We start from the raw sequence: 15,382 nt of genomic DNA, 5'->3' as shown, positions 1-15,382 counted from the left end.
GACACCGCCCTTCTCGCCCGCCTACAGAAGACACAGGGCCCGCCGCATCTTCTGCTGGCGTTTCTGTTGTGAAGCCAAGATTGCAATAACTAAAAGGGAATGTCAGTTAAAGGCACAGAGTAGGTGATGTCATTGCCATGACAAATGGGGTGGCTTGGGGGAGCTTTCTGGCTGAGTTATATGCAGCATTGTTACCAAGGGTAATTATACAATCCTTTATTCATCTGGTGTCCTTCCTCTGGGAATCTTTAAAATCTGCATCCAGGAATCATGACTGTTCACCTCACTCTAGCAGAAGAGTTAAATGAATGTGGTTACTTACACTTTGGTTGAGGGCCGTAAGACCTGATGGTGCAGCCAGTTGTGAAGCCTAGTCTGGATTCTGCTTTTTTACTTCCGTGTCATTGTGTGTGTTTATCTGCCTGTGCTGGGGCTGAGTGTGCCACATGGGTTCTCACTGCGGCGTGCGGGGTCTTCAGGTGCAGCGTGCGGACTCTTAGCTGTGACAGGTGGGATCCAGTTCTTTGACCAGGAGTTGAACCCTGACCCCCTGCACCGGGCATGTAGAGTCTTAGCCACTGGACCACCATGCAAGTCCCTGAGTTATACTTGAAAGAGTAATACTGCCCCCTTACCATTTTCCGTCAGCTTCTTCCCTGATGATGAGGAAGCGAGCATTATTCCATTTTTCAAAGATGCTGGAAGGAAAAAGCAAATGCGTTGTTCCTAAGAGACGTGTGTGTGAGGTGCTTAGATACGAGGTGTGCCTCCCTGTGGGATCAGTGGCCGTTTGAGGGGAGCTGATTATCTGTCACTCAAGGGACAAGCTAGCCTGGGGCTTCAGTGTATAAGCTTGGAGTCAAAATCTGGGTTCCACCACTTACTAGCTTTGTGAACTTGGGTCAGTTACTTTTTTCCTCTGTTATCTGTACCCCCAACTATGAGATGTGTATAATAAGTGTACCCTCTTCACAAGATGTGTTGGGAATTTTAAATGAGATTGCACATGTAAAGAACTTTGGAAAAATGTTAGGCGGTCCTGTTAGCCATTAGAACATTGCCCGTGCTGACTGGCAAGTTGTACCCTGAGAAGTGATCCAGGTGTTTGGATCAAATGGCTAGACTTTCCCAGGTATGGATAACAAAGGAAAGACATTTAAAATCATCCATAAAGAGATAGTGCTCTATTTAAATATTTATGCTGTTGCTTTCACTGTCTCGTATGTTAGATTATGAAAGCCATGGTATATAATAATTTGGAGCAGAGTTTAAAGAACTTTGTGGTGCTAGTGGTAAAGAATCTGCCTGCTCATGCAGGGGACGCAGGAGACATGGGTTTGATCCCTGAGTCAGGGAAGATCCCCTAGAGAAGGAAATGGCAACCCACTCCAGTGTTGTTGCCTGGAGAATTCTGTGGACAGAAGAGCCTGGAGGACTACAGTCAATAGGGTCGCAAAAAGTTGACTACTACTGAGCGTGCATCGTTAAAGAAATAGGAACAATTAAAATATACCTTTTTTTCTTTCTAAACTTTCAACAGCTTTCAAATATTTCTTAATCTATTCATGACTTCCTTAATCCGGTTCACCCTCAGCCTTCTTTGTTTCGGATACTTGGCTGTCAGAAAGCCTCAAGCTCCATCCTAGCAGGTCTGGCTGTGGTGTGTATTTGCCACATTAACATTTGACTCCGGTGGCTCACATATTGCTGTAAAGTGTGTGTGGTAACAGGGTGGCAGGTTCGGTTGTTTGGGGTATTGCATTTTGAGCAACTTGGATATTATCTCTGACAATAGATCTCAGCTAAAGCATTTTATACATTGTTATTATTCATTTTAAAGTCTAAGAAAGAAAGAAAGTGAAGTCGCTCAGTCATGTCCAACTCTTTTGCGACCCCATGGACTGTAGCCCGCCAGGCTCCTCCGTCCATGGGGTTTTCCAGGCAAGAGTACTGGAGTGGGTTGCCATTCCCTTCTCCAGGGGATCTTCCCGACCCAGGGATTGAACCCGGGTCTCCAGCATCACAGGCAGACACTTTACCCTCTGAGCCACCAAGGAAGCCCTCATTTTAAAGAAATAGCAAAATTTGGCTTTAAAGATGAAATAGAAACTTCCCTGGTGGTCCACTGGCTAAGACTCGATGCTCCCAATGCAGGGGTCCTGGGTTTGATCCCTGATCAGGGAACTAGATCCCATATGCCACAACTGAGACCTGGTGTAGCCAAATAAATCAATAAATATTTTGAAAAAGTAAAAATTTAAAAAATTAAAGAGATTGCAGGCAAGTAATAATTAGAATAACATCTGAAATGTCCGCTCCCCTCTTGTATTTGGGGTTGTTAATTTTCAGAGCTGTAGGATGTATTCAGTTCAGTTCAGTCGCTCAGTCATGTCTGACTCTTTGCGACCCCATGGACTGCCTCATGCCAGGCTTCCCTGTCCATCACCAACTCCCAGAGCTTACTCAAACTCATGTCCATCGAGTCAGTGATGCCATCCAACCATTGAATCCTCTGTCGTCCCCTTCTCCTCCTGCCCTCAATCTTTCCCAGCATCAGGGTCTTTTCAAATGAGTCAGCTCTTCGCATCAGGTGGCCCAAGTATTGGAGTTTCAGCTTCAGCATCAGTCCTTCCAATGAACACCCAGGACTGATCTCCTTTAAGATGGAGTAGAATGTATTATCATGATACTAACAGGTATAGGATGGGCAGTGAGACTAACTTCTGGTACAAACACTTCTGGTGGACGCTTGATAGCAATGTCTTCCAACGTTGTGCTGTAGCAGAATCACCCGATACGCTTCATGAAAGTGCGTATTCTTGGGACCCACTCAGTGAAGAGTCAGATTTGTAGGTCTTGGGTTGTTGCAGTTCAGTCGCTCATTCATGTCTGACTCTTTGCGACCCCTCCCTGTCCTTCACCAACTCCTGGAGCTTGCTCAAACTCATGTCCATTGAGTTGGTGATAAGATCTGACAATTCACATTTTCAACAAGCCCTCGAAAGGTGACTTCTATTTACAGTGCAGCCTGAGAGCCGCTGTTTTATACTTGGGTGGGGTTTTCACTTAGGCAACTGAACAGGGACTTTCCTGGTGGTCCAGTGGTCAAGCATCCGCTCGCCAGTGCGTGGAGCACGGATTCGCTGCCTGCCCGGGGAGGACCCCACGTATCCGAGCAGCCAAGCCCCAGCACAGCCCGAAACAAACAAATGAATAGTTTTCTACACGTTGGCTTAAATAATGTAGACTGAATTTGTAGCTGAAACTTCTAACATGTAACTGGCTCAAAATAAGCTTCTTCACTAATCAGTGTATTTACTGTCACGAGGAACGTTCTAGTAGGATAGCTGGGATGCCTGGTGGGATTTGTAGAGAGGGATTCTACTTTTAGTGGGAGCTTGACTAGGGTGGTCTCTAGAATACATCTGAGGGTTCTACTTGATTAGGAATTCCAGTGTTAGCTTGCCTGTCACACCTTGGTTCTGCTTTCTGTATCCTTTGATTGGACAAGCTTCTGTTTCCTGCTCGCGGGGACTCAGCTCTCCCTGATTATTTTCAGTGTCTGGGTCTATCTTTTTTCCTTGTGACTGTTTCTGCCTCTGAAATATTATCTGTCTTGGTCTCTGTCTTGCTCAATGGTTTATTATTTTCAGGGAAAGCCTGAAGCAGCCTTTCCTTCCAACCCTTCTTTCTCTTTCAAGATCAGAAAGAAAAAAAAGAACAGCTGAGAGTAGCTTTCAGAGGAAAGTTTCCGTTGCAGGGACCCGAGGGGCCTGGTGGAGACAGATTTCCGGGGCGGAGAGAAGACACTGAGGTGACCCCCGGGGTGGTGTGTCTCCTCTGCCTCGTTCCACTGTGGATGAAACACTCAGATGATGTGATGGGCCCCAGCCATACGAGGACTGATGTGCAACTGCACAACGCCAAGGACACTCGGTCTGTTCGGAGGGTTAGCGGCCAGCATCCGAATGCCAGCACAGGTGCAGGGCGGGAGTTAGGGGCGAGGTTATTTCGTTGGTTTGGCTCCTTCTCAGGAGGAAGCCTGGGGTGCAGCCTCGGTGTTTATCCAGCCTGATCGCAGCCTGCGGTGTCCGAGTCCTGCCCCCTCTTCTTGTTACCTCCTACCTGACTGACTCTGGTTTTCAGAACCTTTCTGCACTGCCCTGTTGCTCAGAGACATCACATACCCAAGACTTAGGAAGGCTTTGTTCTTCCTTTTCATTAAGGATGGTGTTGTTCAGTCGCTCAGTCATGTCCAACTCTTGTGACCCCATGGACTGCAGCATGCTAGGCCTCCCTGTCCTTCACCTTCTCTCGGAGTTTGCTCATTAAGGATAATGTCTTTCATATCCCTTCTTTATAAAGTGAAGGTAAAAGATATATATAGGAAGACAAGAACTGAAGGTAATATGCAAAAATAATAAGTAGTTATATTCACTTGAATTATGAGTAGTTTTTTCATTTCTGCAAAGTTCTCTAATACAGCTGGTATACTGCTTGGTTTTTTAATTAGTAAACTGTTGTTTTTGTTTTTGTTTTTAGAGAAACAAAACCAAAGCACCGTTGAGATGAAAACCGGGATGCGTGAACTAGGGGGAGAGGATTCAGAGCTAGAAATTAGCAAGTTGTGAGGATGTAATGTACAGTGTAGGGAACATAGTGAAAAATACTGTAATGCCTTTGTATGGCGACAGATGGTAACTAGAGATGATCATTTTGTAATGTATAAAAGTATCAAATCACTGTGGTGGCACACGTGAAACTAATGTAAGTCAATTATACTTGAATTTTTAAGTAAAAACAAAAGGTTAAAAAAACAGTGAAGGTGTCCTCCTTGCAGGAGATGAGTTCAGAGCAGCTACAGGCACTTATAAATGAGTTCTTTTCAGTGAACTGTGGAAATGAGGGCATTGAAGTCAAATGTTTGAAAACCGATCTGATAAAGATAATTGTAAGCAGAAGAAAAACACCACAGCCTCCCTTGAACTTTCATGACCACCTGGGGTGGCATCTAACGGCCTCTGACCCCGGGCAGGAGCCGGAACAGACCCAAGGCTGGTCTGTTCAGCTGTCATCACGTGTCCTGTGTGGTTGTGCTTTTTCATATTAGTAGAGAAATCATTTCGCCCAGGCTGTGTGCTTTTCGTTGTTACCTGGGTGTTGATTTTCAGAACATAGTGTACCAGAGACGCTAGTTCGGAGTTCGTTAAAACCAAATACATTGCATAGCAGTACCTGCCTTTCCAGATCATTTTGCACATTTTTAGTAACAGGACATTGGAACTGCTGGAACCACAGTACTTGTTGGGACCACTTAGGGAGAGATGACATCTTTCCAACAGCCTGAGTCTAAAAATACTACCTTGAAGATAAGCAGGATACATGTTTGAAAGGCTTTTTTTTTTTTTTTCACTCATTCAAGGGGAAAAATGAAATAAATGTCTAAATTTCTGTATCGTTGAGGATTTTAAGTGACACAAGAAGCAAGTCAACCTTAACTAAGTAAAAATGTTTAAAAAGAAAAGTATGAAGTTGGAAGAGGCTAAACATCAACATCACAAGATATTTGAGGGAACCCAGACTGTTTAATTAGGGCTTCCTTGGTGGCTCAGATGATAAGAGTCCTCCTGTCTGCCTGCAATGCAGGAGACCTGCGTTTGATCCCTGGGTCGGGAAGATCCCCTGGAGGAGGGCACAGCTACCCACTCCAGTGTGCTTGCCTGGAGAATCCCATGGACAGGGAGCCTGGCGGGCTACAGCCCATGCAGTTACAGCAAGTCGGACAGAACTGAGCAACCAACACTTTCACATTGGTTTTGAAGCACCAAGCCCTCCTCTCCTTATCTCTCTCTCTGGTGGCCCCAGATCAGGGTTCACAGATTTTAAACACCTCTCAGCCAGGTGTAGGAAAAATAGGCAGTGCTGAGGACCATAGCAAACGAGAGAACGTGGACCATTACAAGGGGCAACCGCTATGGAGCCGAGTCCAGCGCCATCCACGTCTGGTGTGGTTAGATCTTCAGACTCTTCCAAAGACGCCAGAATCTGGAATTTTTAAAAAAATATTTGTTTTTATTTGTTTACTTATTTGGCTGCACTGAGTCCTGGCGGTGGCACGTGGGATCTTCAGTCGTCATTACTGCGTGCAGAACCTTTAGTTGCAGAATATGGCATCTAGTTCCCTGACCAGGGGTCAAACCTGGGCCCCCTGCATTGGGAGCGTGGAGTCTAGCCACTGGACCACTAGAGAAGTGCCCTAGAAATCTATATTTTTATGTGAAAATTTCCTAATTTTTAACTGTTGGTCAGCGGAAACAAACACTACGTAGGGGACAGAATACAGTTCTGGCTGAGACTAAATGCTGCAGGCATTCCCTGAGCAACAGGCAGACGTCTCACCCTTGCGAGCCTGTGAACGGTTAGCCAGAGTGTAGGCTCACCGGCAGCTGCTGCCCTCTCCTTGGGCAACACAGAAAGACTTTTCATCCGTTTGCAGGAAAGCAGCACCTTGCGCTAAAGTCAACACTCCGATCGGGAGGGGATGGAGTCTCGTTCTTTGACTCCTGAGCAGAAAACACAAAGCTCTGGCAAGTGTCTACAACGCTGTTGTTCAGTCGCTCAGTCGTCGCGACTCTTTGTGACCCCATGACTGCAGCGCACCAGGCTCCCGGACTTTGCTCAAACCCATGTCCATTGAGTCGGTGATGCCATCCAACCATCTCATCCTCTGTCGTCCCCTTCTCGTCCTGCCCTCAATCTTTCCCAACATCAGGGTCTTTTCCAATGAGTCGGCCCTTTGCCATCAGGTGGCCAAAGTATCATAAGTTCAGCTTCAACATTGGTCCTTCCGATGAATATTCAAGACTGATCTCCCTTAGGATGGACTGGTTGGATCTCCTTGCAGTCCAAGGGACTCTCAAGAGTCTTCTCCAACACCACAGTTCAAAAGCATCAATTCTTCGGGGCTCAGCTTTCTTTATAGTCCAACTCTCACATCCATACATGACCACTGGAAAAACCATAGCCTTGACTAGACGGACCTTTGTTGGCAAAGTGATGTCTCTGCTTTTTAATATCCTGTCTAGGTTTGCCATAGCTTTTCTTCCAAGACGCAAGGGTCCCCATTACAATAGCCCTAAATTGTCCTGCAAATTAGTCGTAGTTTGCTTCAGGACGTACTCTGACCTGCTCACGTGACCGAGATTCTGACCAACCACGGCTGAGAACTGCTGATTCTGTACAAGATGTGCTCTGGAAGTAAAAACAAAAAACATGCCCTGAATTCACGAGACAGGTTTGTGGAAATGGGAATGGAGAAACAGCGATGATTCTCCTGTACAGGACAACAGCGTAGTTTGTAGGTTGAGTGGAGGACACAGAGGTTTATGACAACAGCCTGTGTTTATTGAGTAAATAAACACTGTCTGCTACTCTGTACACTCCACTTTGTTTTGCATGTCACCTTGAAAAAAAGATATTTTTAAAGGAACAGAAGTTAATTGAAGCCAGTATTGGTATAGGGCTTGATATTTGCAAAGCAATTTTAAATTCATTAATTTGAACCGGTGAAGATAAGTGTTTTTATCCAACTCTTTCTTATAAATGATGTCACTGAGGCCTAGAGAAAGACAAATGACTTTATTAAGATCATCCAGAACAGGAAACTAGGACTTAAATCCATATCACTGTATTCCAAATCCTGTATCTTTTCCACACACAACTGCCCTTTTAATATGTTCCAATTTTGATTTATGTAAGTAATAGGTATAAGTATCTTTAGACTTACTAATATAGTATTTTATATGTTGTATTTCATATTCTATATTATTTATATTTCATATTTGTTATTTCTGTTAGTACAGTGTTTGAGTTTCTGTTGATCCTACCCACTCAGAAAACAATGAAAGGAAATTGTGATTTTCAGGTGTTTTAGTATTTTCACATTCTTTGTGTCATCAGCACTAACATAATTTATGAATAAATAATTGAGAGCAGGTGTGCACCTTAACGGGCTTCCCAGGTGGCACTAGTGGTAAAGAGCTCACCTGCAGGAGATATATGAGTTCAGTCCCTGGGTCTGGAAGACCCCCTGGAGGAGGGCATGCCAGCCCACTCCAGTATTCCTGCCTGGAGAATGCCATGGGCAGAGGAGCCTGGCGGGCTACAGTCCATGGGGTCGCAAAGAGTTGGACACGACTGAGTGACTTTCACTTTCAGCTTTAGCTTAACCAGTTCTGGTGAATCCTTGTTCTTCGCTTATGGTGAAAATTGGCATGATTTGACCTTCCCATTAGACAGGATAACACCTCTCAGCAGCTGTAGCTTGTATTCCCTCAAGAAGTGGGAGGGTTAGAGCCTGAGGTTAGCACCCCTGGTAACAGATTCATTGAATTAATCAATCTCAGGTGTTCCCTGATGGTCCCCGTGGTTAAGACTCCGAGCTTTCAGTGCAAAGGGCTCTGGTTTCGATCCCTGGTTGGGGAACTAAGATCCCACATGCTGTGCAGTGTGGCAAAAATAAATGAATATGTTTAGTTTAATTTTTATTGGAGTATAGTTGGTTTACAATGTTGTGTCAGTCTCTGCTGTACAACAGCATGAATCGATTGTTCAGTTCAGTTCAGTCGCTCAGTCGTGTCTGACTCTTTGCGACCCCATGAATTGCAGCACGCCAGGCCTCCCTGTCCATCACCAACTCCCGGAGTCTACCCAAACCTATGTCCATCGAGTGAGTGATGCCATCCAACATCTCATCCTCTGTCGTCCCCTTCTCCTCCTGCCCCCAATCCTTCCCAGCATTAGGGTCTTTTCCAATGAGTCAACTCTTCGCATGTGGTGGCCAAAGTATTGGAGTTTCAGCTTCAACATCAGACCTTCCAATGAACACCCAGGATTGATCTCTTTTAGGATGGATTGATTGGGTCTCCTTGCAGTCCAAGGGACTCTCAAGAGTCTTCTCCAACACCACAGTTCAAAAGCATCAATTCTTCGGAGCTCAGCTTTCTTCACAGTCCAACTCTCACATCCATACATGACCACTGGAAAAACCATAGCCTTGACTAGACAGACTTTTGTTGGCAAAGTAATGTCTCTGCTTTTAAATATGCCATCTAGATTGGCCATAACCTTCCTTCCAAGGAGTAAGCGTCTTTTAATTTCATGGCTGCAATCACCATCAGCAGTGATTTTGGAGCCCCCAAAAAGAAAGTCTGACACTGTTTCCACTGTTTCCCCATCTATTTCCCATGAAGTGATGGGACCAGATGCCATGATTTTAGTTTTCTGAACGTTGAGCTTTAAGTCAACTTTTTCACTCTCCTCTTTCACTTTCATCAACAGGCTCTTTAGTTCTTCTTCACTTTCTGCCATAAGGGTGGTGTCATATGCATATCTGAGGTTATTGATATTTCTCCCGGCAATCTTGATTCCAGCTTGTGTTTCTTCCAGCCCAGCATTTCTCATGATGTACTCTGCATATAAGTTAAATAAGCAGGGTGACAATATACAGCCTTGACGTACTCCTTTTCCTATTTGGAACCAGTCTGTTGTTCCATGTCCAGTTCTAACTGTTGCTTCCTGACCTGCATACAGGTTTCTCAAGAGACAGGTCAGACGGTCTGGTATTCCCATCTCTTTCAGAATTTTCCACAGTTTATTGTGATCCACACAGTCAAAGGCTTTGGCATAGGCAATAAAGCAGAAATAGATGTTTTTCTGGTACTCTCTTGCTTTTTTGATGAGCCAGCAGATGTTGGCAATTTGATCTCTGGTTCCTCTGCCTTTTCTAAAACCAGCTTGAACATCTGGAAGTTCATGGTTCACGTATTGCTGAAGCCTGGCTTGGAGAATTTTGAGCATTGCTTTACTAGCATGTGAGATGAGGGCAATTGTGTGGTAGTTTGAGCATTCTTTGGCATTGCCTTTCTTTGGGATTGGAATGAAAACTGACCTTTTCCAGTCCTGTGGCCACTGCTGAAGTTTCCAAATTTGCTGGCATATCGAGTGCAGCACTTTCACAGTGTCACCTTTGAGGATTTGAAATAGCTCAACTGGAATTCCATCACCTCCACTAGCTTTGTTCGTAGTGATGCTTTCTAAGGCCCACTTGACTTCACATTCCAGGATGTCTGGCTCCAGGTGAGTGATCACACCATCATGATTGTCTGGGTCGTGAAGATCTTTTTTGTACAGTTCTTCTGTGTATTCTTGCCACCTCTTCTTAATATCTTCTGCCTCAGTTAGGTCCCTTCCATTTCTGTCCTTTATTGAGCCTATCTTTGCATGAAATGTTCCTTTGGTATCTCTAATTTTCTTGAAGAGATCTCTAGTCTTTCCCAATCTGTTGTTTTCCTCTATTTCTTTGCATTGATCTCTGAGGAAGGCTTTCTTATCTCTCCTTGCTATTCTTTGGAACTCTGCATTCAGATGGGAATATCTTTCCTTTTCTCCTTTGCTTTTCGCTTCTCTTCTCTTCCCAGCTATCTGTAAGGCCTCCTCAGACAGCCATTTTGCTTCTTTGCATTTCTTTTCCATGGGAATGGTCTTGATCCTTGTCTCCTGTACAATGTCATGAACCTCTGTCCATAGTTCATCAGGCACTCTGTCTATAAGATCTAGTTCCTTAAATCTATTTGTCATTTATACTGTATACTCATAAGGGATTTGATCTAGGTCATACCTGAATGGACTAGTGGTTTTCCATACTTTCTTCAATTTAATTTAATTTAATTTAATCGGTTGTACATATTCAGATAGCAGCTCTGTTTTAGATTCTTTCTCCATATTAAATCATGACAGAGTATTGAGTAGAGTTCCCTGTGCTAAACACTTACTTATTATATATGTATTACTGTGCCAAGTAGCTTCAGTCGTGTCCGACTCTGTGGGACCCCATAGACTGTAGCCCGCCAGGCTCCTCTGTCCATGGGATTTCCCAGGCAAGAACGCTGGAGTGGGCTGCCCTTTCCTCCTCCAGGGGATCTGCCCGCCGCAGGGATCGAACCCCCGTCTCCTGTGGCTCCCGCGTTGGCGGGCAGGTTCTTGACCACCGGCGCCTCTCGGGAGGCCCCACGTACAGTCGCGTGTGTATTTTCCTCCGAATCTCCCCGCTTACCCCCGACCCCTTCCCCCTGGTAACAGCAAGCCTGTTTTCTGCATCTGTGACTCTGCTGCTGCTCGGAGATGAGCGCCTCGGCGCCCTTTTTAGGTCCCCCGCGTGCGCGATCCCGGATCCTGTCTGCCTCCCCCATCCGGCTGGCTTCACCCCGTGTGGCGGGAGCACCGCGGGATTCAGGAGATGCTCTCTCTGTCCCCTAGGTCTGCCAGTTCGTCGTCTCTGTAAACGGGCTTAACGTGCTGCACGTGGACTACCGGACGGTGAGCAACCTGATCCTGACCGGCCCGCGGACGATCGTGATGGAGGTCATGGAGGAGCTGGAGTGCTGAGCGCGGCCGGCCCGCGGGGCAGAGGCGGCGCGGCTGCGGGGAGGCGGCGCACGCGGGCGGCGGCCCCGGGATCTTAGGACGAGTTTCCTACACTGTTTCCCTGTTGAATGTGGAAGAACCAGGGAGCATGTCTTTAAAAAAAAGACAGCTTCTGTCATTGCAGAAAAAGTTTGAGAATAGAATTTTTTTTTTCACATAGTTGCATTGCCTTACTCAACTTCCTTTTGTAGTTCTCATCCATTGTTTTTGGTCTTGGTTCACAAAAAGTTGTTGAGATTCTTCTCTCGCCAAAACAGCAACGTGCTAAAATCGCCTTCATGGGAATCAGAAAAGTAGTTTTTCTAGACTTTAAGTTGTACTCTCAGCAAAACGAGCCTGGATCTGTTTATTAGAGGATCTCAGTTTCACTGAATTTCAAATTAAGGCAACATCCAAAGGAATCGCGCTTGTTGACTGGCGTTTTGAAGGCTCTAAAGCATTTTTTGACTTTTTCTTAATTCTTGCCTTTAGTACCAACTTTTAACTTAATGTGTGTTTTCAATTATGGCAGTGGTCGAAAAGCAGAAACTCTGTGATGACGTGGGGGGTAGAGAGAGAGATGATTACTTAAGACTGTGTGCGCTCCGTTTTCCCTTTCTGAGCCTGAATCATCTGTCAGTCAGCAGCAGCAGCTTTCTAGAAGTAATTCTGAACATGTTGAATGTCAAACAGACATGTTTGTATATACATAGATAATTCAAAATCATGCCTCTGGCAAGATTTCACTTTGAAGCTGTCCCTTGTGAAGTGATGTATTCTAGATCTTGGCCCATATATGATAAAACTTGAAACTAAATTGCCTGATTGGCCTGAATTCTCACTCGCCTTCTAGTGTGACGTATTCTAAGGACATGACATGCTGCTTATTTGGTGGGATTATTTTTCACCAAAAGCACCTTCTTGTGTTGTAACTTTTTTGCCCACTTGTACATATGCATGTTTTTCTCTTTTTTGGTCTCGAAGAGAATGCATTTTGGAGCCTGGTGCATAGAGGGAGTTCTCAGAGTGCCAAATTAGGGAGTCAGGGAATGCTCAGTTCCTCTTATTTTCATGTAACGGGTTCTGAATGACAAGGCTACTTTCTTATCATGTAGTAACAAAATATGAGTGTTGTGCCTCAGCCTTCTTTTAGTGATGGGTTATAACGTAGTGGTACTGGTGGAGTGGACACGCTGTGCTGAAGATATCAGACGCCTGTGCCCAGCTTTTCTCGTGTAGCCTTAGTCTGAGAGCAGGGCTGAAGTAATGTAGGATGCTGACTTTAGTCCTGTTGTCTCCGTGTGTCCGTGCGTTTACACTGTGTGCCAGGCGCTGGGCTCTCTTTGCATCCTCATCACAGCCCTGTGGGGAGAAGGCAATGGCACCCCACTCCAGTACTCTTGCCTGGAAAATCCCATGGACGGAGGAGCCTGGTAGGCTTACAGTCCATGGGGTCGCTAAGAGTCAGACACGACTGAGCGACTTCACTTTCCCTTTTCACTTTCCTGCAATGGAGAAGGAAATGGCAACCCACTCCAGCGTTCTTGCCTGGAGAATCCCAGCGACGGCGGAGCCTGGTGGGCTGCTGTCTATGGGGTCGCACAGAGTCGGACACGACTGAAGTGACTTAGCAGCAGCAGCAGCAGCAGCACAGCCCTGCGAGGCAGTCAGAACCGCCCTCATGTTCCCAGCTTGGAAGCTCAGTGTGAGCAAGTTTAGAAGTGGTCTCTCAGTCCCCACGGTGGCAGGAACTCCTGGGTGACAGAGCCTGGATTCAGACACGGTTTGTCTAATGCGGATGCCCTGTTCCCTCACCCCCAGCTCTTCCCCAGCTGGAGACCGTCCGAGACGCCTTCTTCTGTCCCCGCTGCTGCGCTCACATTGTGCCCGTCTGTCCTGCTGACCTGGGCGGTCAGCGGTGTCGTCACCTCCGTGTTACAGCTGAGGAAACGGGCTCATCAAGGCCTGAGGCTGTTAATAGTAAGTGGGAGGCGTTAACCATCAGGCTTTCTTTAAAAGGTCGTCCTAAACGCCTTCTGGGCCTGGATGTTCACAGTTGACTCGAGAAGAAGGCAGGCCTCCGGGAATGGCATCCTCTCGCCTGCTACTGCTCCTTGACTCCTGTCCTGATGACTGTTCAGACCTTGGCATAACTCCACGTCCCTTCAGCCAGTGTAAGCACCAGACAAGAGTTTTAATCAACCCCTGATTCAGAGGGTGGCGTTGATGTCTTTGCTGAAATGCAGACCCAGGTGAAGGAAGGAATACTAAGGTAAAGGGAGGGAAGCCTTTGGCTCCCACCACCCTGAGTTTAAAGCCCAGACGCCAGAGAGTTCTGCTTCAGGATGTCCCCTGAACCGTCGTCCCAGCCCATGCTGCATCCTCACCCTGTCGTCCACTGAACGCTCCTCGCCCACAGGGGCCTGGCTGAGCTTTCTCCAGCTTTTGCCCATGCGGTTTTTCCTCCCTGGAATGTTATTCTTTCTCTGTCTTTGCCTGGAAAAGTCTGTCTTATGAACTCCCCTTAGGTATTGTCTTAGATATTCCCTCTGAGAAATCTTCGCCAGCAGTCTGGTTCTGGGATGGGTGCCCTTCTCTGAATTCCCAGGGACCCCTGTACCCCAGCCCCCCTGTGACCCCAGCACTGCTGACATGCCCTCGGAAATGGTCCCGTTACCCGTCTGTCTCCCTGTGTTTAAAAATCACTGCTTTCAGTCCAAGATAGACTCTCACTTTTCCAAATACTCATTCCTTTCAATTATGTCATGAAAATAATCTGCTCTCAAGATCTGTTTGAATAATGTTAACTATTCTCTCCTGTTGAATATTAATCGTGTTTCATTTTGATTATCCATGATCGGAATAACCCAAGATCATTTCAGTTTTGCAAATTGGTTGGAGTCTGTTGGTGTCATTGACCATGGTTTTACTCATTCAAAGAAGAATTTCAGGTAGAATATGTTTTTCCTCAGTTCAGTACCAAGAGGACAAATCTACCATGTACCAAAAGGAAGTTCATAATCAAAGTCACTATATGGTATTGTCAAATGCATTAATATATGTACTTAATATATATGTTTATTTTTAAATTAGGTTTAAATTTATTTTCTCTGTTTCTTAAAAGTTACAGCAAAATAATTAAAATTATAACAATAGACAGTATAGCATGAAATAAATGTTAAATTTTTAAAACAATACCTTTAGGGTTTCAGCTTTTCTTTTCTTTAGAACAAATTAACCATTTTTTTATCCTAAGAAAGAGTTGATTGTAAAGCTGATCTACAACTAATCTATCAGAGAAAACACATGGGCCTGGTATCTGATTCTCTAATGTAACCAAAAGTGCCATTTGTAAAACTTCTTAATGATGGATGTTTTCTGAAGCTCTTTTGCCTGGAAAAAAAAAAGTGCATTAAAAAGGCTTTTTCTCTATTGTATTTGAGTTGAAATCATTTTCTCCCTACACAGTTATTGAAGAGTGTTGCGAAGAGTTGACTCATTGGAAAAGACCCTGATGCTGGGAAAGATTGAGGGCAGGAGGAGAGGGGACGACAGAGGATGAGATGGCTGGATGGCATCACCAACTCGATGGACATGGGTTTGGGTAAACTCCGGGAGTTGGTGATGGACAGGGAGGCCTGCTGTGCTGCGGTTCATGGGGTCGGAAAGAGTCGGACACGACTGAGCGACTGAACTGACTGATGGAATAGTCTATATGAAAAAATGCTATGTGGTTGCTATTTTTGAAATAATGCTATTTTTTTTTATTGTCAACTAATTAGGGAATCATTTCCACAATTCAATGCATGTAGGGTATAAGTAAGGAGGTGAGTGGTACCCAGACTACATTCAATATTAATGAAAAGAACGTTACATTTTTCTCTCATTTATTCATGTATTCACTTGTTCGTTCATCCAA

The 15,382-nt window shown here is 45.3% G+C and overlaps 1 protein-coding gene across 2 annotated transcripts in view; it reads left to right on the top strand.

The window, feature by feature from the left end:
* The window catches only part of DEPTOR (DEP domain containing MTOR interacting protein), a 153,947-nt gene extending 139,047 nt beyond the window's left edge, over positions 1-14,900 (top strand). For both annotated transcript variants that reach the window (XM_081504805.1, XM_081504806.1), the window contains one exon: positions 11,317-14,900. In XM_081504805.1, coding sequence (XP_081360931.1) covers positions 11,317-11,445 — 129 coding nt within the window. In that variant the 3' untranslated portion in view covers positions 11,446-14,900. The remainder of the gene's footprint in view (positions 1-11,316) is intronic.
* The last annotated feature ends 482 nt before the right edge of the window (positions 14,901-15,382 follow it).

This window comes from Giraffa tippelskirchi, chromosome 6 (assembly GCF_054371585.1).
Source record: "Giraffa tippelskirchi isolate mGirTip1 chromosome 6, T2T-mGirTip1v1.2.pri, whole genome shotgun sequence".
Classification (NCBI taxonomy): domain Eukaryota; kingdom Metazoa; phylum Chordata; class Mammalia; order Artiodactyla; family Giraffidae; genus Giraffa; species Giraffa tippelskirchi.
This window is presented reverse-complemented; position numbering and strand designations above follow the sequence as displayed.